The 23,730-nt window shown below is 40.3% G+C and overlaps 1 protein-coding gene across 1 annotated transcript in view; it reads left to right on the top strand.

Annotated features, from left to right (window-relative positions):
• The window catches only part of LOC111159494 (phosphodiesterase 3B), a 177,871-nt gene extending 160,855 nt beyond the window's left edge, over nt 1–17,016 (top strand). The window contains exons 12-16 of the mRNA XM_022522011.1: nt 102–301; nt 8,176–8,379; nt 10,235–10,396; nt 14,036–14,291; nt 15,726–17,016. Of these exons, the coding sequence (XP_022377719.1) occupies nt 102–301; nt 8,176–8,379; nt 10,235–10,396; nt 14,036–14,291; nt 15,726–15,940 (1,037 nt within the window). The 3' untranslated portion in view covers nt 15,941–17,016. The remainder of the gene's footprint in view (nt 1–101; nt 302–8,175; nt 8,380–10,234; nt 10,397–14,035; nt 14,292–15,725) is intronic.
• The last annotated feature ends 6,714 nt before the right edge of the window (nt 17,017–23,730 follow it).

Below are 23,730 nucleotides of genomic sequence, written 5' to 3'. Positions count from 1 at the left end.
CAACAAGAGAAATAATCGTATTCCCTGTGGGGAATCCCCTCCTCAGTCTCATTTTGTGAGGAAGTTATAGGTAATGCTGGTTTATTTTGCTTGTTCCTCAGATTCTGGTGGTAGAATGAGCCCTGGGCAAATTGCTTACATTTCTTCGAGGAGCTGCTCTATTCCAGATGACAGCTATGGTTGCCTTTCTTCAAACATTCCTGCGCTGGAATTGATGGCTCTCTATGTGGCGGCTGCCATGCATGATTATGATCACCCAGGGAGGACAAATGCATTTCTGGTGGCTACAAATGCCCCTCAGGTAGGAAATATTGTTTCAGAAATTACAAGAGTGATTCTGAAATGTCACAAGGGTGTTGTATATATCCTTTTGTAATCCAGCCTTCAGTTGAATCAGGTAACCATTCCATCTGCAGTGTAATTAATTGGATTTTAACACATGGCCTTGACATGAGATGTGCAAAAAGAGCGAAGAAAAAAATTACCTTCTCCTACCTCAAAATAAATACAGTCGTGAAAGAGTAACCTGCTGTTCTATGAAATTCTGGAATCCTTGCTGCCAGTATTTTTGCCTTTGATCAAACTGATGAGACTGACTAGATGTAAGCCTGATTCTTCTTCCTTTCCACGGCTGAAAGTGTAATGATGAGGAACTATCATTTTCCTTGATGTCCTCTTTTTTCCTCAAGACTCAGACTCTAAAACTCGTAATGCTACATATATTAGTGTATGTAAACATTCCTTCTAGTACCACGTTATTTTTGTACCCAGTACAGCTGATAAGGTGCAAGATCCCTTTACCATCAAAATTTGCATAAGAAGTAGGAGTTCCCACAAATGGATACTGTAATCACAGTCACTTTACATTTTCAGGCTTGGAACTAAATTCGTGGTTTTAAGTGGTCGTGGGTGTTTGTTTAGGCTGGTGATTCCTGAAATGTCGGTACTTCGAACTGCATGCTTTACAAAGGACACGTAGTCGGTTCAGCTTGCGGAATTCATCATGTGTCTTCACCACACTGTGTGTAAACCTCACTTCTGATTTTTTCATCTTCTGTAGCCATCCTGTGTCGCTCTTCACCCATTTCTCCCCCACACTCTCCCTGTTTAAAACAGAGGAGATCGGTTCTCTAGCCAGGACAAGAACAGGATTCAGAGACGGGGAGAGAGTGTTAAAAATGCCACATGATTCATTTCTCCTGTGGCACTTTATCTATGAATAGTTCACGATTTCCATAGGTAACTTTTTAATGAATTTCAGTCTAGATATTAATATTTGTCTACTTTCTAAGAACAGCCATGAGAGAGGTTATAAACTAAGGAGCCAATGCCTCATGTTCTCCAGGAAGCGGAGGTACTCTCTCTCTCTCTCTCACTTCACACTGTCATCTTTAAAAACCTGGGCTTGTGGGGAGTTGGGGATCTGGGTGGAAGGGGCACAGAGCAAAAAGCAGTGGTCTTGAGATCGAGAGACCCAAGTTCAGTTTCTGATTACCCAGTCATTAGCCATGTGATCTTAGGTGAGTAACCCTTATCTTTCTGAGCTTCAGAATACACACAGGATATGATTAAGGGTAAAGGGACAACAAATGGAGGGTTTCTATTTCATGTGTTTGAGAGGCTCCTGAATCAGGTGTCCTATAGATTGGAGATTACCAACTTTTCTCTTTTGCTCTTGGCTTTAGATCTTTCACGGCCTTCCAGTACAGGTGAGTCCGACTTACTACCTCTCCACCGAGGGGATGACGGGTGAGGGCACTCCGGTGTTACTGCTGCATTGTTGCAGATAAACCAATGATATCTGAAAGTCATCCCTACAAGTTACATGCTGGAAACTGTTGTCCTAATCAAAATAAAAATGTGAAGTCTGGATAGAATACCAGTAATACATGTAATTTCTAACTTCTCATTGTTAAGGACTGCCGGTAGAGGAAGCGATGGGAAGTGTGGGAAGGGATAGGAAATTGATAAGGCATTCAGCTGTTGAGAAAGGATGGTCTTCCACCCAGTCTCCTTGCTTACTGCCCGTGGGTCTGTACTCAACCCAGAGCATGCGAGTAGCTCTGTTGTAATGTGAGTTACATCACTTTCTGTTCCAGACCCTCCAGTGGCATTCACCTCACTCCTAGTAAAAGTCATTGTAATGGCTCGGGGGTTGATTCTTCTGCCTTAATTCACCCACGTCCAGCCTCAGTGGCCTCCTGGCTGTTTTCTTCTATATCCCAGGCACGCACACTCCCTTTCTGAGGGCCTTTCCACTTCCGTCCTCCCTGTCTGGAGTGCTCTCTCCCCGCACATCTACGTGTTCACGTTGTCACTAGTTCTGTGTAACAATCCACGAGCCCCTCCTGGAGCTCATTATGTTCTTTCCCTGCTTTGTTTTCCACAGCAGTGTTCATTCAGCATACTGTCTGTTTTGTTTATGACAGGTCTCTCCTCAGTGGAATATGTTTTCCCGAGAATAAGGATTTTGCCTTATTCCCTAACACCTAGAAGAGTGCCTAACACATAAAAGTCGTTTAGTAAATATTTGTTGAATGTTGAAGGATGCCTGATTTCTTTGCTCTGCAGGACTGCTAGTTTGTCTGAAATATCCTGTTCTTCCTAAAGTAATGAAATTCGTGAGACCTGCTAGTGCGTGTGAGATAAGGACCCTTCTGTGAAGGCCTGAGGCGTGTTTATTAGGTAATAAGTAGATCTTCTCATCCTGGGAAGCTCAGTGGGTCTAATTAGGCCACAATTAGTGAAAAGTGTTATTGCGTCAATAGTAGTGTAGAATACCACCAACTGGATCAAATATTCTTCTTCATTCTCCTGGCAAGGAAAGGACGCTGGGAAGGTATAGAAGGATTATTTTAAATTCTTGCTATGAAAGAAAATGAAACACTTAGGTTTATCCTGAAGAGATGCCAGTATTAAAATTCTAAGAGATTTCTGAGCTATTTCCAAATGAAAACTGGTTGAAAGATGGGGATTGGTGCCTGAGGTATTGGAGTTTGAGAATATTTTCATGACATTTGGGGTAAAAGGAAATGAAATTTGAGGATGAGATCTGTAAATTGGAGACACTCATAAACGTTTTATCCCCCAAAATAGGGATCAAGGTGGTGACTAAATACATGCATTTGACTCCTCATTGTAACAGAAGAATAGGTGGGGAAGGGTATTATCATCAGAAGCTTAAAGAGTTTTCCAGAAATTTCTGTTTCTGGAAAATGAAAAACAGATGAATATCGAGAAGTGAAAGTATACTAGAGGTGGATACAGCTTAAGTGAACTCTAGAGAGACTCCTGATGCCGTTTGCCCTGGCTTGCTAAGCACACACGTGCATGCGCACCCCAGTCCCTGTACACCTACACTACACATCTTTAAATAAAGCTTGTACAACCCTGCACTTAACCTCCAGGCAGAAAACTCATCTCTTAGATATTGAAGGAAACCGCCAGAAGAGAATAAGAATTACTAGTTGTGAGTATTAGTACTTCAGAGTAAATCCTTCTCATTTTGGAAACTTAACAGCTGGTGTCTGGTCTCATAACTGTAGAGCAGAACCTACTAAGTAACAAATGCCATCCACATCCATAGGGTTCCTACTCATCTTTCCAAATTAAAGAAGAGACTCAACACTAAACAGAAGAGAATCTTCTCTCTCTCTCTCTCTCTCTTTTTTAAAAATATCAATAGATAACCATAGGATCATTAGACAGAACATTAACCAGTAGCTTGGAAAGAAAAGGTTAAAATGGACAGGGTAACCAACTATAGGGGAGAAAAAAAATCTAGGGAGTAGAAAAGCTGGTAAGTTTTTAAAAAAGGAATTCTTAGAATTCGAGAAACACTGCATTTCTAAGAACAGCAAGCTATGAAAAAGGAAACATCAGAGAACAAGTTAGAGCTCTTAGGAACTAAAAATATTACTGCAAAAAAAAAAAAAATCTAAAAACTCAGTACAAGCCTTGGAAGTAAATTTCCAGGTAACCTCTGCCAGAATGCAGAGTAGAAAGAGAAGGAGATGGAAGATATCAGGAAGGGGAAAATGGGGCACAGTGGACCAAGTCATGAGCTGATTGTTGGAGTTTCAGAAAAAGACGGTCTTTGGATTGAAGGGGCTCAGCAGGTGCCAGAGAAGTTGAATGGGGAGAAAACACCAAAAATCTGCACATGGAATGCCACGGTAAAATTAAAAAAAAAAAAAAAAAAAAAAATTCCTGGGAGAATGACAACAGTATACATATAAAAGAACAAAAATCTGGGGTGCCTGGGTGGCTCAGTGGGTTAAGCCTCTGCCTTCAGCTCAGGTCGTGATCTCAGGGTCCTGGGATTGAGCCCCACATCGGGCTCTTTGCTCATCAGGGAACCTGTTTCCCCCTCTCTCTGCCTCTCTGCCTACTTGTGACCTCTGTCAAATAAATAAATGAAACCTTTAAAAAAAATTTCAAAAAAAATCCAACTGGCACCATATTTTAGCAACAATGGATGCTCGAGGGTACTGGAATTAACAAATATTGGATGCTTACTGGGGGAGAGGCACTATTCTAGGCATCATTACTGAACAAAACAGGCCAAAAAAACATTTCTGCTCCCATAGAACGTACATTCCAGTAAAGGAAGAAGAGTAAAGAGCGTATGTGGGAGGCAGAGAGAGAGAGACGATTATAATGTCCAAGCTAGGAAAGAAGTAACCCGGGGAGGGGAAGGGGAGTGCTGGCCTAAAGATACTATTTTCAAGTTAGATTTCTGTATCCCGCTAAGCTACAGCTGAGAGTAAGAGCAAAAATGAAGAGAATCTCAGATATACAGAGGTGAAATAAACATGTACCCACTCACCCCTAGAAAGTCACCTGAAAAACATGTCTTAGCAAAACAAGAGTGATAAGGAAGACAAAGGGTCTTAGAAGATACAGGGTTATCAGAAATTTTTGAACAAACCCAGAACTTCAGGATAAAGGATTCCTGTTCATCTTGACTATTTCTTTAAGGAATAATTTAAAACTAGCTGCTTTTTTTTCCTGTAGCACCTGAGTTACTACCTTTATTGGATTTTTTAAGTTAAGAATTTTTTTACATGAAAACAATTTTTCTTAATCCAAGATTTTTCACTTTTTGGAAGTACCCTCTTTAATCTCATGAGTATAATCTAGTGACTTTTTAATGTTTCCTCCTGTCTCTTTTGTTTCAAAAGGGGACATTTGGTCAGATTTGTCAGCCTCTTCCTTTTTGTGATCTAAGCCTTTGCTATGTCTGATGGGCTTTCTTTTCATTTATCGAAAGGTGTTTATTATTTGTTAAGATTTATTCTGTCAGTTTGTATTAAACCCTGTTTCATCTTTCCAACTCAAAAAGAGGGTAAAAAGCAGTTTGGGATCACCTAATTTGCTTTGCCAAAGTGAAGATGTGCCTGTTATGCGAAGGAAGGGGATCCCTTAGCTGGAGAAAGTAGGGATCAAGATGCTTTAGCACAAAGTCCAAGCACGTCAGTTACTGCAGCTCCAAACTAGCTGGGTGTGGTCTTCTGTCTCCGTCATTGAAGAGCCCTCGGTAAATGCCCGCTGAGGCTTACTGTTTTACCTGGAATGATTTTCTCACCAAGTTTAGGGTTGGTTTATTGTTCTGTCTTCAGCCAGTATTCTTCCTAAAGTGGAACAGACATTTGTCTCCTACTTACTGCTCCATGATTGTTTGCCTCTCCTTATCTGGGAGGTCGTGGGTTTATGGGGGCCCAGCAGGGGACTTCTTCCACATACTCCCCAGGTGGGTTTTTCCTTCTCATGTGTTAACTTAGTTGACTTCTCCTCAATCCAGTCCCACTTTCCCCATGTATCTGAAGTTTCCAGTATGGTGATAACATCTAGATTTTAATATCGATTCAGATTTTTTTCCCCCTATTGTATATTTCTTTGGTAATTTCGAAGGGCAGTTTGAATGGTGAAGAAATTCTGAACTTACTTCTTTTACTGATGTTACTAGCCAAGAGTTTATTAAGTCAGCTAGCTGGATAGGACACTTATTATATATTGTGCTATACTGAGCTGGAAGTTTGATGACTTCTTCCTGGACAAAGCTGTTCTAATAATTTACCAGTTTTCATCAGATTTGACTATGAATTAATGAATTCACTATTAAGTATAAATCAACCCCTTAGGGAGTCTTTGAAGCTTATTCTTTCTCTTTGAGCTTGATGTTTGGAAGTTGTAAGAAGGCTAGTATAAAATGCCTTTTGTTTTGACCTATAACTGATAATGTAACAATGTGTTAATTTGAAGGCACACAGCATGTTCATTAGATACACACGTCACTGTAATACTACCATCATGTCCCCTAATAGCCTGTCTTTTATGGTGAGTACATTTAAGATCTAGTCTCTTAGCAACTTTCCAAGTATATAATATAGTACTATTAACTATAATAATACTATTAACTATAATCACGGTGCTGGGCTTTAGATTGCCAAAACTTTTCCATCCTATAACTGGAAGTTTGTATCCTTTGACCAATATCTCTCCAATTCCCCCACCCTCTGGTAAACTTGTCTGTGTTTCCATGAGTTCACCTTTTTAGGATTCCACATATAAGAAGTACTATACAGTATCTTTTTTGATTCAACTCACTTAGCATCGTGCTCTCAAGGTTCATCCATGTTGTCTCAAATGGCAGGATTACCTACCTTCTTTCTCATGGCTAAATAAATATTGCATCTCTCTCTCTCACACACATACACCCCCCACATCTTTATCCATTCATCCACTGATGAATGATCACAGTGAACCAGGTCATGAACTGACTGTTGGAGTTCCAGAAAAAGACGATCTTTGGATTGAAGGGGTTCAGCAGGTGCCAGAGAAGTTGAATGGGGAGAAAACACCAAAAATCTGCACATGGAGTACCATGGTAAAATTAAAAAAAAAAAAAAAAAATCCTGAGAGAATGACAACAGCATACATATAAAAGAATAAAAATCCAACTAGCACCGTATTTTAGCAAATTTGACAGAAAAATGCAGTAGGAGAGGGAACAGAAGCAGGGGGAATGGGAGAGGGAGAAGCAGCTTCCCGCTGAGGGATCCCAACGTGGGGCTCGATCCCAGGACCTTGGGATCGTGACCTGAACCGAAGGCAGACACTTAATGACTGAGCCTCCCAGGTGCCCCTAAGCCACTGTTTTTTGTTTTTCCTTTTTCTCTTCAAAGATTCCATTCATCCACTTGACAGACAGAGATCACAAGCAGGCAGAGAGGCAGAGAGAGAGGAGGAAGCAGGCTCCCCGCCGAGCAGAGAGCCCGACGCGGGGCTCGATCCCAGGACCCTGGGATCATGACCCGAGCCGAAGGCAGAGGCTTTAACCCGCCACTGGTTTTTTAAGTCTGTATTCCAAAGTTCTAGAGTAGTGAGGGTCTTGCACTGAAATGAGGTGAAGTAGCACACCAGCTGAACCAAAGGATGTGTTTTTACCTGTTTCATGTTTCTCTTATTCCTGGGCACCGTGTCAAGGTCGGAATGTGGGAATGTGTCCTTCAGGGACATGCAGGATTCTTGCTTACCAGGGACAGTGCTCCTGCTTCCTCGTCTTTGGTCATCAGCACCTTGGATTGCATGCTAGCTGAAGATGAGAAACATGTCCCTAAACCTGCTCTCTCTCTAATGACTTCACTGACAGCAGCTTTATCTAAGAAGGTTCATGGATTCAGTGAAGTAGACCACAGATTTCAGCTTTACACCTTTTTAAAGATTTTATTTACTTATTTGACAGAGAGATCACAAGTAGGCAGAAAGACAGGCAGAGAGGGGGAAGCAGACTCCCCATTGAGCAGAGAGCCTGATGCGGGGCTCAATCCCAGGACCCCGAGATCATGAGCTAAGCTGAAGGCAGAGACTTAACCTACTGAGCCACCCAGGCGCCCTTCAGCTTTACATCTCTTGAGGGCAGCATGGTATCTGGGAAGATGAACTTTGGAGCGAATTGCCCTTTCACTTACTAGATGTATCTGCCGGAGGTATGCCTTACCCTTTTTGTACTTCAGTAAACCCATTTAGAAAATTATCACAACCCTTCTTCACAAATATTAAAATGCTCAGCATAGAGTAACTACTCATTGTTTATATTCTTCTAGCCTAACTCTGTTTATTATTAAAGATTAGTATCTCTGAGATGCCTGACTCCTCCTTATTACTTTTCAGGCAGTTTTGTACAACGACAGATCTGTTCTAGAAAATCATCATGCTGCATCAGCTTGGAATCTGTATCTCTCTCGCCCAGAATACAACTTCCTTCTTAATCTTGATCATGTGGAATTCAAGCGTTTTCGTTTTTTAGTAATTGAAGCAATCCTTGCTACAGATCTTAAAAAGCATTTTGATTTCCTTGCTGAATTCAACGCCAAGGTTTGTGATACAACTTAGTATCTGGTTTTACTGATGGAAATCACTATTGTATTACGGATAAGTTTTTTTTAATATAATGTTAAGTTAGAATTAATACTACTCATAAAGTAATAATATCTGATGGGAGTTGATATGTGTCAATATTTTTTAAAATAACTTTTTATTATAACACGTCCTAACCATACTATCACTTGCTACCTTTCGACATGTAGACTTACAACTTACTTTCTCATGGTGATAAGCCAATTCATGATGCCAAAAGCTTTTAGAGGCACATTGAAGAAAGTTGTGCCGTGCCATGTAAGGTACTTTGTGAAATTGAAGATGTGTTTCTCAGAAGCCAGTTAATGCTTCCCTCACTTCTCCTATTAATCCCTTCTTTCTGTTCGTGTTAAACTGGCTGGTGTGGGTGAGAAGCACCCTCCACTCTTCCACTAGAGAATAACGCGTTCATCAGACAACTGCCTGGGATCTGCCCTGTATGGGCAGTAGCGCCAGCTAAGAATGAGTAGAGAACAGGTGAAGTCCCCGCGGTCAGGAATTCACATTAGTATTGAGAAACACTGCCCTCCGGTGACAGGGGTGGAGAACTGCTGAGAACCACCACTTTATAGACGGTGAAGGGAGGGTGCTCCCTCTTTTGCTGGCAGGAAGTCTTTGTTTCCTTGATGACATTTGTGACGTAAAGGAAAGGTGTACCCTCAGGGTAGAGGAACTGATAACAAAGGAATACTAGATTTAACCCCCTGGGTGGAGACCCTATATGGGGCTGTCATGATATTAATAAAATACTTCCAAAAAAAAAAATCAGCAAGAAATTCATATGCCTTTAAAATTATTTTATGGTTGTGGAGCTCTGTTAACTTTTATTTAATAATAAAATTCATTTAAGTGCTAAGAGTAGTAGAAGTTTTCACAGGTAAAAAATCACCTAGTCCAATGCTCTTGAATCTGTGCTTCTCGGAGGTTTCTATTCCACAGTCTCTCAGGAAAATGCCCTGAGTGGGGCTCTGGATCTCCTACATGGTTTCAATCCAAAAAGCTCTCCTTTCAAGTGTTTGATAGTGGTGGTCTACATAAATTTTCCTTTGACAAAAGGGTTTGGTGCCCAAAAATCTATCCTCAAACCAAAGTTCAGAAGCCACTGATCTGGCCCATTTATTTCATTCTTTTACAAAAGGAAATTTGAGTTTTTGAAAGGCAGAGTAATTCTCCTAATTAGTGATGATAATTATATTTAAATAACCATGTTAGTATTTAACATTTACTGTGAACAAGGCATTTTTCGTTTATTAATCCTCATGGTAATATGGCTAGATTGGTACTACTTTTCTTGTTTTAGAGATGAAGAGAGTTAGATTCAAGGAGGATAAGTGATTTTTCTATTATTACACAATGAGTAAATCATTGATTCAGGATTTGAAGCCAGAGGGATCAGCTTTTAAGACGTGTGTTCTTTCAACTATATCATATTTTCCTTTCACAGCTGAAGCCTACTTACTTCTCTGTAGATCCTAAGTGTTCTTTTTTAAAGTAGAATTAGTTACAATTTTTAAATGATTTACCAATGTTTTGCATATACATATAAATATAGTGTTTATTATATATTAACATATGTTATATGTACATGTTATAATTTTCCATGGTAATCACAAATATTGAAACCCATGGTTATGTTTTTATGGTGTTCTGCCTCCAGTGAAACAAAATTAGGACACTTCAAAGGGAAATTTAACCCATATTCCTTCCTGTAATTTAGACAGGAAGCAGTTTTAAGATAATTTGGTTTAAAAAAAAAAAAAAAAAAAAAACTCCTGTGCCCTCAGAACCTAAAATAACTGTTTTTCCAAAATAGGCCAACGATGTAAACAGTAGTGGTATAGAATGGAGCAATGAGAATGATCGCCTCTTAGTATGCCAAGTGTGCATCAAACTGGCAGACATCAACGGCCCCGCGAAAGTTCGGGACTTGCATTTGAAGTGGACAGAAGGCATCGTCAATGAGTTTTATGAGCAGGTAAGTTCACTGTGAGACGGGCGGGATTTTTGAGAGCTGCCCTCGGAAGGCATTAGTTTTCGGGATTTGGATAGCTACATTAAATGTTGGAAGCCTGGTTACTTGGACCAAAAATAGTTAGAAATTGTAGAATTTGTGCTGCTCTTACTATTTTCTCAGCTCTTTTTCACTGATAAAAATTTTAAAAATACCTCATTCCCAACTGACATGGGTCGAATGTCCCTTGAGGCTACAGGTCAGGGCTCTTTTAAAACCCTGAGTGCCCATGACTTAGGATAGTTTATTTCCAGTTAAAACTGTTTTTAATTGATTCAGGATGTACTTGGATTATATTTAGAGACTATCAACCCGTTTTCAACTCCGCTGTAGAAAGACTGCCTGCCCGCCCTAGAAACATCAACTGGGTGAAAGTCCTGGTTGTGGCGGGGGTGGGCAGCTAGACATTTGAGGGCTAGAAATGGGGATAAAGTAGGTTTTTCATGGTTTTTAAAGATTCGGAGATAAAAACAAGCTCTTCCCAGTTTTAAAATCTTTCAAATACTACTCCTGTAAGGGAACTCAATTTTGCGTGCCCCACACGCAGCAGAGCTGTTCACAGAGAGGCTGAGTGTGCATCAAGGAGTTCGCCTGAGAGGCGGCCGCACCTGGAGCGGCAGGCCTCAGATTTGGCTCCTCACAGCGGAAGAGTCGGGAACACGTAAAGGCAAATGAAAAGGATGTGCGTACATGGGAGAAGAGCTGTGTGATGGCAGAAGTCAAGGAAAGGAAGTTTAGGAAGTAGGGAAGGGTCGCAGTGGAAACATGGTAGCAAGCTGCGTGCCAAGAACAAGCAGATTCGGGTAAAAAGGTACAGTTAACATAAAAAGTTAAGCATTACAAAACCTCTGGTTACTGGTTTCAGTACCACTTTGCAGAATCTTTGTCTCTTTTTTTTGGTCCAATTCTTAAGCTCCCTATGAGGTAGAGGTATATGGATCTCCCTACAAGTCAGCATTTCATTATCTCCAAATTACCAGATACATCTTGACTTTGGAGCTGCGTTCCTTGGGAATCCTTGTTGACCCTAATAATCAGGCAAGATCAAGAGGTCTACCAAATGAGGCCTTTGAGACAGAGTTTTCTTACCATGAGTTGCTACTCCAGCAGGGGTGATGAACTTGACCCCATAAACCGTGCATACTTACCCGTTCTACCTTATTACATCCGGGGTGTCTTGAATAGTGAATGTGTAGTGTCTTTCACCCACCCTAGGGCTGTTTACAAGTTATGAAACACTGTGCCATGAAAAAACCATGGGAATACATAAGGATCCAAGATTATTAATATTTTACCATTTCGATACATTTGAACTAAATTATATATAATTTGGAGATGAAAATGGTTATAAATATTCACCCAGAGATTGCAGTATACTATTTGCATGTTACCATCTTCATTCTCAAAGATGGCTGAAGCCGGCCTTGGGCTTCAGCTCATCTTCACAAAAGATGAATTTTACATTAAGGAAAGCGCCATCTTTATATTATCTGTGCAAACAGAAGTAACAAAAAAGCAGTAGTAGTATATGCCAACTTTAGAAGACTCACTAATTCAAAGAACATTAGAAAGTTCATTTAGACCCAATTTATGATATATATATATATATATTTTTTTTAAGATTTATTTATTTATTTGACAGAGATCACAATTAGAGAGAAAGGGAATCAGGCTCCCTGCTGAGCAGAGAGCCTTATGTGGGGCTGGATCCCAGGACCCTGGGATCATGACCTAAGCCGAAGGCAGAGGCTTTAACCCACTGAGTCACCCAGGCACCCCTATTTATAATATATTTTTAAAGTATATAGAATTCTTATTAAAGTGGGAAAACATGCTTGAGGTTGAAGCCTGGGTTCTCTTCTTCACTGGCAATGTGACCTTAGGTAAGTTACTTGACCTCTCTGTGCCTCAGTTTCTTCATTGATAAAATAGGAATTTTTTTTAAATTATTTTTTTTTATTTTTTTTTAATTTTTTTAAATTTTTTTTTTATTTTTTTTTATTTTTATTTTTTTATTTTTTTTTTTTTTTTATTTTTTTTTAATTTTTTTATATTAAATTATTTTTTTTTAAAGATTCTATTTATTTGACAGACAGAGATCACAAGTAAGCAGAGAGACAGGCAGAGAGAGAGGAGGAAGCAGGCTTCCTTGCTGAGCAGAGAGTCTGATGTGGGGCTTGATCCCAGGACCTTAGGATCATGACCTGAGCCGAAGGCAGAGGCTTTAACCCACTGAGCCACCCAGGCACCCCAAATAGGAATATTTGATGGTATCTAGTTCATAAGGTTACTATGAGAATTAGGTGAATTAATTTAAGTTCTTAGAACAGTTCCTGACATGTAAGTGCTCAATAAACGCCAGCTACTATAATTTCAGACCTGTCACAAAAAAAACGTTATTTCAGACAGTTTTACTTAATCTTTGTAAGTTTCATTATTCATATGTTAAAGGAGAAAAAGGTCATCTGACATCCTACCACACAGAGTCGTCTTGAAGGCTTTTGCAATCTGGTTATGCTATTAAGCATCCTTCGGATATGGATGCAAAATTCTAATCTTGCTGAACTTTTTATTATCTTAATTATCCTGTCTTTATATCCTTATAGCCATTTAAGTACCATGGGCTAAAAAAAAAGCGAAACTTCTATTAAAAAAAAGCCGAACTTACAAAATTCTAGAATCCTGTGGATAAACCCAACTGAGGCTTGTTTTTTCCTTTTTCTTTTTCTGTAAACAACAGTTTTCTTCCTCACAGAAGGTAAAATCATAGATTTTTTTTGATAATGGGCCAGTCACTAGGAGAGTTTCTGGTTGTTTCCATAGGACAGGTTGCCTCATCAGAGATAGACGTTGCTTGCCCACGGTTCATTCTGGACTTTATACATTCCCCACCAGTTCAGACACTAGGAACCAAAAGGTCGATAGGACCATTTGGGGAATCCTCAGTACTGTGCTAAATACTTGATACAACATCACTTTTCGTCCTTGTAAGCAAGCTTGTAAAGTAGATTATTAAGATTTTACACCTGAAATGGGCATAGAGCATGCTCCACACCACACAGGTAGAAAGTAGCAAAAGCAGGGTTTGAAAACCGCATCTGTCTGATCTCAAATTATACTCCCTGAAGCTCTGGAGACCACAGGGGAGGGTGTCGGCAGGCAGATGGTTGGACCCGGACTCCTCACCTCAGCCTCACCTCTTAGAAACGGGTAGGGTGCTGAAAGGCTTTTGCAAAATTCAACTCTGGGCATTTAAGGTACAACAACTTGCTGATACCATCTCCCCCTAGAGAAAGAGACATAAAATTTTTCAGGTTGTTAGATTTGTTGTTTTGTGTGTGTGTGTGTGTGTGTGTGTTTTTCTTGTTCACTGAACATTAATCATGCCGGTTGACTGGTGAGGTGTGAACGTCTTACTTAGGATTTCTCAAGATATCTGAGATATTCTTACAGTTGAAATGACAGAGTAATTAGACACTTCTTTGTAAAAATTATTTTGATGTAGACGGCATATTAAAAAAACCACAGGATAATATTAATAGGAAAGCTCAGTGGTTATTCTTTCAACAGTTCAAAATGTACTTTTCTTTTTAAAATGATTAGGGAGATGAAGAAGCAAACCTCGGCTTGCCCATCAGTCCCTTCATGGATCGTTCTTCACCTCAACTAGCAAAACTCCAAGAATCTTTCATCACCCACATTGTGGGTCCTCTGTGTAACTCCTACGACGCTGCTGGCTTGCTGCCGGGTCAGTGGGTAGAAGCAGAAGAGGACGAGGACACTGAGAGTTGTTATGATGAGGAAGATGGTGAAGAATTAGATACAGATGATGAAGAAATAGAAGACAGTCTAAATCCTAGTAAGAATATAGGGATGCTGTGATTTCTTAAATGGATATTTACAATTAGTAACATTAAGTTTGGATCTCTGTTTTTGGGGGTTGTTTTGTTTTAGAGAGAGGGTGAGGGAGAATCCCAAGTGGGACTTGATCTCACAACCCCATGATCATGACCTGAGCTGAACTCAAGAGTCGGACGCTTAACCAGCTAATAAGCCCCTGGATCTTTAAGATACAGATTCAGGAGTTGTGTCTTGAGTAACTACTCTGAGTGTTCAGGTTGAATGGGCTCTTGAGTCACTCCTGCATGGTGGGGGACGTGCTCACGTGGTCACACTCGGTCTTTGTCTCTTCGGGGCCAGTCTGCTGCAGGAGGCCTCGCCTTTGCACGCTCCGTAGGGCTGTCACCATGTCTGACTTGGTGAGGTGAGGTGCTTCGTGTGGCTAGTGCACCCACACCTGCTAATCTGCCTTCCTTGTGTCTGGGAAGGTGGATCACAACATTTGGGAGAAGAGAAAACATAGCTTCTCTAGCTCTAAGGGGAGAAGCAAGTGTAGGACTCTGACGGACTTGAATTGCCAAACTGTAGGGACATAGTTTTCTATACAAAGCAGTGACTATAAATGAGAAAAAAAATTTTGTCACCGTTGTAGCTATAAATGAAATCAGTTATTTGCTCTTTAAACTAGAATCGAAGGGGGCACCTGGGTGGCTCAGTTGGTTAAGTGTCTGCCTTTGGCTCAGGCCATGACCTCAGGGTCCTGAGATCAAGTCCCACATCAGGCTCTCTGCTTAGTGGGGATCCTGCTTCCCCCTCTCCCTCTGCTGCTCCCCTGCTTGTGCTCTCTCCCTTTCTCTCCTGCTCTCTGTCAAGTAAAGTAGAATTTAAATTACATCTAGCATTCCAGGCATGCTCTAAATGAGAACAGATAACATAATTTCAAAGAACTGCCCCCACCCCCCAGCTGTGTTCAGGGACACCATCAGGAAGAGTAGTCGTCGTCTGCCTCTACCCTCTGAGCATCATCATGGACAAGCTGACTGGCTTCCAAAAATTATTTATATTCACTGAAACCTTGGTAATGATGTTTAATTCAATACCTAAAATCCTAAAAAGGTTGTTGAACTTCACATTGCTATTTATCATTTGAAACTTTAGGACCCCTCCTCCCCTCGCCCTCTACCCAGTCTTCCATGGTCCCCTTCTCTGCTTTATTTTCATCTGATAAAAACACCAGCTCACTTTTCCCTTCTCCTGTTGCTTACCTGGGTCTTTCCATTAGAATATGGGCTCCACAGTGCAGATTATTTCCGTCTTACTGTTTATTACTACAACCCCGGAAGTTCCAGGCCTGAAATAAGTGCCTAGAACGTAACAGGCACTCAGAAGTTTAGTGAATGAACGAGGGGACTGTACTGCTACGATCACGATATATTGCTTTTAAATTTCGCAGAACCGCAAAGGAGGAAAGGCAGACGGCGAATATTTTGTCAGCTCATGCACCACCTCACCGAGAACCACAAGATATGGAAGGAAATGATAGAGGAAGAAGAGAAATGTAAAGTTGATGGGAATAAACTGCAGGTGGAAAATCCTTCCTTACCTCAAGCAGATGACATTCAGGTCATTGAAGAAGCAGATGAAGAGGAGGAGAGGCCGTTGGAATGAGAGAAAAGGCATTTGGAAGAAGCCTGGAGGGCTGTGCCCGGGGTCAGTGTGCGGACCCGCGGTGGACCATTCCTGTGGGGACAGGCCCAGCCACTGTGAGAGGCTCCTCGCCACGCGGACTCTGCATGTACCCTTGGTGCGCGACTCCCGCTGACCCGTGTCGCGAAGCTGTGCCTGGACGCCTTCACTGGTACACCAGTGCTCTGTCGTAATGATGCTTTGCTGGGTAGTAAGCGCTTCCTTTTCACGAATGGTAGCTAGAACTAAAAATTCAAGTGACTTCAGTTTCCAAAGTGGCCAGAACTTTTTGCTTTCATGAAAACGGGATTCCTATTGTTTTTTTCCCCGAACGTGTCTTTTAGGTCTTCGAACATTTTGGCGGGGGGGGGGGGGGGGTCTGTGCCCATCTAAAAAGGAATCCAGTGTTGCCTTTCCGAGGGGCCTGTTCAGTGCAAGAACTGCTCAGAGCTGTGCTCCCAGCTGCGTTTATCCATGAAAAACTGAGTGACCTTCGTTAAGTATAACAGAATCCAGGTGCATCGATCTCTGATGCTTCTTCTTACTGTTGTGTGTCACCTACTACGTGTGTTCGATTTCTGCTCGGAGTATTCAGGTTTGCTGTGGACATCAGAAGTCTGAGTTCCAGTCTCACTGACTTAACATTCCGTGCTTGAATTTTTAAAGCTGTTTCGGGTGTAACAATGACGGGATTTTCTTCACAATCAAAAATGGTTCTTACTACTGTTGCTCAGGATTCATACTTTTAAACATTTAGTTAATATAAACACAGATTTGTCAGAAGGAAAAGGAATTGTCCTAAAGATGTTAACCTTTTATGAAATGAGCACTATTCCTTATTAGATAAATTCAAGTCTAATCAAAGAAAGAGGAGGAGCTCCGAAAGCCACAGTGAATAATTGGATTATGTGCTTATGTCCGGATCCTATGTTAGGTGTCACGCTTTTAGTCATTGTAAAACTGATGCCCATCCTTGTTCATTTCCTGCTGCCTTGAGACTACATGACAGAAGTGACCTAGGACTACTGAGTACTGCTAACCCAACTGTGAGTCTAATTAAAAAAAAAAATGGTAGGAATACTTAATTGCAAAGAAAATGGACCGTATTTACAACGTTCATGAACTCCTTGGGTACAGGTATGTACCTGAGTCGTGAAAGATTGTGGATGATCTAAAGAATAGCCTAAATGCTAACAGGATGGGAGACTAAATTATTTTTTCTTGGAGACCATATTTTGGATCTATGGCTTTTTAGATAGTAAAACCATTAATTTTCTAAGATGATTTCTTTTAAGTGTAATGTCAGGCAGTTTCTTACCTACCTAGAATATTTGGCATTTCTCAAAGATATTAAAGATCTTTAGAAGTGTTGGAAGTTTTGATTTTGTATAATATTGAATGGATCACCAAGCTTTATTTATTAGACATGTTGAGTGTGAAGTTCCTTCCTGCCACTTTTGCTACCACTGCCACATAATTTGTAACCTGGTCGCACATTACTGAGTAATAAAATTTTAACTAATTTATTGAGTTTGCACTTTAAATGTATATATCCTGGGCTCTTATTTCCCTGGTGTACATTTTGCATCCTGCATAAGTATATTTCTGCTATTGGAAAGTACACATGTATAAATTCGCATGTGCACATATGCATAATGAGACTCGGATTTCCTATTAAAATTTTGTATGGGGGTTAAGGTATGTATTTTCTCAAAAGGAATGTTTTTCATTAAAAATGCTATTACCGAGAACTCATTTTTAAATAATTTAACTTTTAAATTTATCCTTTGCTAAATAATTGACATATTAAAATAGACCAAACAAACACTAAGAAGTATCCTAGCTGAAGCAAATTCATAAACTTTAAGAAATGAATCTGACTATATTAAGTATACACAGTGCTATTAAATGCAATCTTACTTGAAAAGTTGCCAGAAGGGATGCCTGGGTGGCTCAGTCCATTAAGCATCTGCCTTTGGCTCAGGTCATGATCTTGGAGTCCTGGGATGAAGTCAGGAGCCTGCTTCTCCCTCTGCCTGCCACTTCCCATGCTTGTGCTCTCTCTGACAAATAAAATCTGTAAAAAAAAAAAAAAATTAACATAAGCCAAATTACGTATTCTATTTTGGTTACTACTGAACCAGATTAATTTTATTATAATTTTCATCATGAATTTGCTATTGTATTAACTCACTGGTCTTGGAAATAATTTTGTAGTGCTGTAGCTGTGTGCTTACCCATACATTCTTTTTCCATATAAAAACAAAATATTTTTAAAGTTATTTCCTGATTTGAAGGCTATTTCCTGCTATTCTTTGTTGGTGCTATTGGCCTTTTCTATTTTTGTAAGAATCCTGTAAATTCTAGCATTGCCAAAGTCAAAAATTTCCTCTCTCTAGATTGCATCTCATAGGAATGAACTTCACAAAAGAGATGAATAGGGGCGCTTGGGTGGCTCAGTGGTTTAAGCCTCTGCCTTCAGCTCAGGTCATGATCTCAGGGTCCTGGGATTGAGCCCCACATCGGGCCCTCTGCTAGCAGGGAGCCTGCTTCCCCCTCTCTCTCTGCCTGCCTCTCCGCCTACTTGTGATCGATCTCTCTCCATGTCAAATAAATAAATCTAAAAAAAAATTTTTAAAAAATGAATAAAGCCAACCCTGGTTTCTTACAGTTGCCAGGCTGATCAGAGCAGCTCTAGAGACTGGGCAGGGGTGGTGACTGGCCCGTGGAGCGGGGATGAACAGCTTCCCATAGGCAAGAATTACGATTTACCTTGGAGGTAATTGGTTGTGGAAAGAGATTAACAGTGTGTGTAAAGGCCCAGACAAGGACGCATCCCCACTTTAGAGGAGCCAAATGAGGTTGAGGGTGGCTGGCGGGGAGGGGCACAGAGATGGTGGCTACTGAAGGGCTTGGTAAAGCATGACATGCCATTTAAACTTTTTTCCTCAAGGAAATGGGGAACTGAAAAAGTTTTTTTTTTGTTTGAAGAGTTTATTTATTTATTTGACAGACGAAATCACAAGTAGGCAGAGAGGCAGGCAGAGAGAGCTGAAGAAGTTTTAATCCGGAGGAGTGACCTGATTACACTTACATTTTATGAAGATCATTCAAGTAACGTACTACGTCAGATAGAAGAATGACATTAGACGTGGGGAGAGGTCTCCCTGATCTGGACATGGAAAGATTATAGGACAACAGAGAAGTGAGTAGACTGTTTATTGAGGTGGAGACTCCGTTTACCCTGATGACTGCTGGGGGAGGAAGAACATAGGGACTTTCTGATTTCTGCTTCGGGCGATTGTCCATGTCATTCACTGCGAGAGGATATACCAGAGTAGACTGTGCATGAGGTGGAGGGGCAGGGGTGCGTGTGTATCCGATTGGTTCTCTTTCTCTGGAGAACTTTGATAAAAGTCGCCAAACACAAGGAAACAACCCCTAAGGAGAATGGCAGAAATAAATAGCAGATTTAGGCCACCAATGACTGCAGATGCTGCATTGCCTTATCGAAACAATATGAAATAACCATGCATGAAATGTTGAAGGGAATAAGATTCAGAATGACAAAAAATGAGCGAGGTGCAAGGGCAACTAAAAGGCTCAGTTGGTAGAACTTGTGCCTTCATCTCAGGGTTTTGAGTTCAAGACCCATGTTGGGCATGGAACATAAGGAAAAAAAAAAAATTCACCAGGTACAGATGGCCACAAGACAGATGACAACTTTTCAGTTTCCAAAAATGGAAGCCAGAAGTCACTACAACATTTTCTACTAAGTGCTGAGGGGGGTGGGGAAATAAATAAGTCTGTCAACTTAATTACCAAAACTGAGGCTAAAATAGACATTTTCAGATAAACACTGATCTTTTCCCATCAACAGACCTAACCTAATGAAATTTTTAGAACAGTGCTTCTAAAGCTTACTGTAACGCACATAAGAATCATTCTGCGGTCCGGTTAAAATGCTTATTCTGACCTAGTGAATTTGTAGTGGACCTCAGGAGTCTGTATTTCTTTTTTTTTTTTTTTTTTTTTTTTAAGATTTTATTTATTTATTTGAGCTAGAACAAAAGTGAGAGAGTACAAGCACGAGGAGCAGCAAGCAGAGAGAGAAGCTGACTCCCTGCTAAGCAGAGAGCCTGTTGAGGGGCTTAATCCCAGGACCCTGGGATCATGACCGGAGCCAAAGGCAGAGGCTTAACTAACTGAGCCCCTCAGGTGCCCCAGGAGTCTGTATTTCTTAAGAGTAGGTCCCTAAGAGCCTATTTTTTAAAAAAAAGTTCTCAGGTGATGTAATGTTGATGCTACTGGTCTGTGAAAAAGAAAAAGAAAAATGAGGGAAGACAGGCAATGCAAGAAGGAAAAGTAAACAGATTAATAATGTATTTAGGTAAGTCTTAAATCATTCATTGTTTATATGAACTAAAAACTTGGGGCACCTGGGTGGCTCAGTCAGTTAAGCCTCTGCCTTCAGCTCAGGTCATGATCTCAGGGTCCTGGGATAGAGCCCTGCATTGGGCTCTCTGCTCACCGGGGAGCCTGTTTCCTCCTCTCTCTGCCTGCCTGCCTCTCTGCCTACTTGTGATGTCTGTCTCTCTCTCTCTCTCTCAATGTCAAATAAATAAATAAAATCTTTAAAAAAATTATTTTGTAGGCCTTAAAATCCTGGATAACAACATGTCAATCAAGAGATAAAGTTAAGGGTCTTACATGCTTTCAAAATGGAAATTAAGATAGTAACTTTAGACTTTGTTAAATTAGGAAAAATTCTAAAATTAAGGAGAACTACTAAAGTTTTAAAAAAGCATATAACTTCTAAACTGATAGGGGAGTAAAAACACTTGATCAAAATGTCTAAATGAGAAAAGAAACAACAGGACAAATAGGGAGAAATAAAGCAGGAACAAATTTTAAAATATTTTAAATAATATTGAATAATTTTAAAATATCAATACTACAAGAAATATAAGTAGTCACTATTTTGGATGGGCACATCTAATCTATCAGGATTTTTTTTAAGCCAGCATTTAGGTAGTACTTACAATGTACTAATGTTAAACAGTGTTCTTAGTGATTTGTGATTTGGTGTTAGTTTACATTATCACCACCCTTCTAAGGTAGACACTGTATTACTATCTCTGTTTTGTAAAGGAAATTTACCAGGTACATAAAATACAAATACTTACCTAATGGTCTCAAAGATGCATAAGCCAAAAGTTGTTAGAACTACAGAGAAAAAAAAATGTCATTTTTACGATCTGGATGGAAGATTTAACACACTGAATAAGTTAAACCAAAAGTTAATAAAAATGTAAAAACAGCACAGTGAACAGTCTTATAAAACTCGACCACACACTTGTGTATAAAGCAAGTCCCAATAAGTTTCAGAGTATATGTATCATATAAACCATGTTCTCAGACCACAAGGCTATTAGTCTTCGGATATTTTTTGTTACCTATTTCTGTGTAAGCTTAACAGATTAAAGAAATTGCTCCGAAATAACTCCAGGCTAAATAAAGAAATCATAATGGGCACTTAAACATAAGTAGAGGTGAACAATTAAAATACCTGTACTACTTTCCAAAAATTCACATGTAGTGAAAATGACACTTGAAAAGAAACTGAGGGCATTAGAGGTTTAGATTAGGAAAAAAAAAAAGGCTGGTAAGTTACTGAGCTAAGGATCTAGCTTAAGTTAGAAAAACAATACAGATATACTACATTAACCAAATGAAGGACAAAAATCATGATCTCAGTAGAGCAGAAAAACATAGGATAAAATTCACCATCTATGATAACACCTCTAAACAAAGTGGGTAATGGAAGAAACATAAAGACCACGTATGGAAAAGCCCACAGCTAACCTAAAATAAAAACCAAAGATGCTACACTCACCACTTTTATTCAACATGGTATTGAAAGTCTAGCCAGAGCACTCAGAGAAAAAATGAAAACTTCCAATAAGAAAGGAAGAAGTAGGGGCGCCTGGGTGGCTCAGTGGGTTAAGCCTCTGCCTTCGGCTCAGGTCATGATCTCAGGGTCCTGGGATCGAGCCCCACATCGGGCTCTCTGCTCAGCAGGGAGCCTGCTTCTTCCTCTCTCTCTGCCTGCCTCTCTGCCTACTTGTGATCTCTGTCAAATAAATAAAATCTTAAAAAAAAAAAAAGAAAGGAAGAAGTAAAATGGTCTCTACTTGCAGATGACACGATGTTATATACATATGGAAAACCCTAAAGACTTCACCCAAAAAAAAAAAAGTTCAGTAAAGTTGGTGGGTGCAAAATAAAAAATTTCTTGCATTTCTATAAAATAATGAAATATCTCAGAAATTAAGAATCCCATTTACAATTTCAAAGGAAATACATAAAACACAACATAGGGGTGAACAACATAGGGGTGGCACAGTTGCTGAAGCAACTGCCTCTTGGTTCCAGGTCAGGTCATGATCTCAGGCTTGTGAGACTGAGCCCGGTGACTGGTTCTGAACTTCACACAGAGTCTGCTTGGATCCTTTCTCCCTCTCCCCCTCCACCTCCCCTCCACGCTCATGCATATGCTTTCTAAAATAAAGCCTCTACATCAAAAACCAATGATGTATATTATATGTAGGCTAACTGAGCATAATAGAAAAAACGAGTCTTCAAAAAAAAGGGTGAATAACACATTGAAGAAAATTGAATTAATGCAAAATTCAGTGCTCATGTTTGAAAGAACAGTGTTAAAATGTACAGACCACCCAAAACAATATATTCAATGCAATCCCTACCAAATTCCAGTGGCATTTTTAAGATTGAGATATAATTGGGGCGTCTGAGTGGCTCAGTGGGTTAAAGCCACTGCCTTCGGCTCGGGTCGTGATCCCAGGGTCCTGGGATCAAGCCCTGCTTCAGGCTCCCTGCTCAGCAGGGAGCCTGCTTCCCCCTCTCTCTCTGCCTGCCTCTCTGCCTGCTTGTGACCTCTCTCTCTCTCTGTCAAGTGGATAAAAAAATATATTTGGGAAAAAAAAAGATTGAGATATAATTGGCAAATTGTATGGAACCACAAGACATAGCCAAAGGAATCATAAAAAAATGCAAAACTAGGGGCACCTGGGTGGCTCAGTCAGTTAGGCGTCCGCCTCTTGATTTTGACTCAGGTTACAATCTCAGGGTTGTGAGATCAAGCCCCACATTGGACTCTGCAATCAGCATGGAGTCGACTTCTCTCTCTCTTCCTCTGCCACCTTCCTGCTCACTCTCAAAAAACAAATCTCAAACCCCCCCCCCAAACTGAAGATTCCATGCTTCCTGATTTTAACCTATATTTTAAAACAGTTATCAACAGATCAAAGGACCAGAAGAGAGAGCCCAGAAATAAATCCATATATATGGTCAATTTATGAGAAAGAAGCCAAGGATATCCAATGCTAAAAGAATGGTCTTTTCAATTAACAGTGCTAGGGAAACTGGGCAGCTACATGTGAAAGAATGAAACTGGACAACTTTCTCATGTCATATGCAAAATAAACTCAAAATGGATTAAAGACCTCCATCTGAGACCTGAAACCATAAAACACAAACCTTGGCATGGATTTTTTTGATAGGTCAGCAGGAGCAGAAGCAAACAGCTGGGACTACAGCAGACTGGAAGCTTCTGCACAGTGAAGGAAGCACCAACAAGACAAGGCAACACACTGAGTGGGAGAAGATACTTGCAAAGGCCCCATCTGATAAGGGGTAATACCCAGACTGTACAAAGCACTCATACACCTCATTAGCGAAAAACACAAACA

This window comes from Enhydra lutris, unplaced genomic scaffold, assembly GCF_002288905.1.
Source record: "Enhydra lutris kenyoni isolate GAN:26980312 unplaced genomic scaffold, ASM228890v2 scaffoldscaffold68, whole genome shotgun sequence".
In the NCBI taxonomy this organism is placed as follows: Eukaryota; Metazoa; Chordata; class Mammalia; order Carnivora; family Mustelidae; genus Enhydra; species Enhydra lutris.
This window is presented reverse-complemented; position numbering and strand designations above follow the sequence as displayed.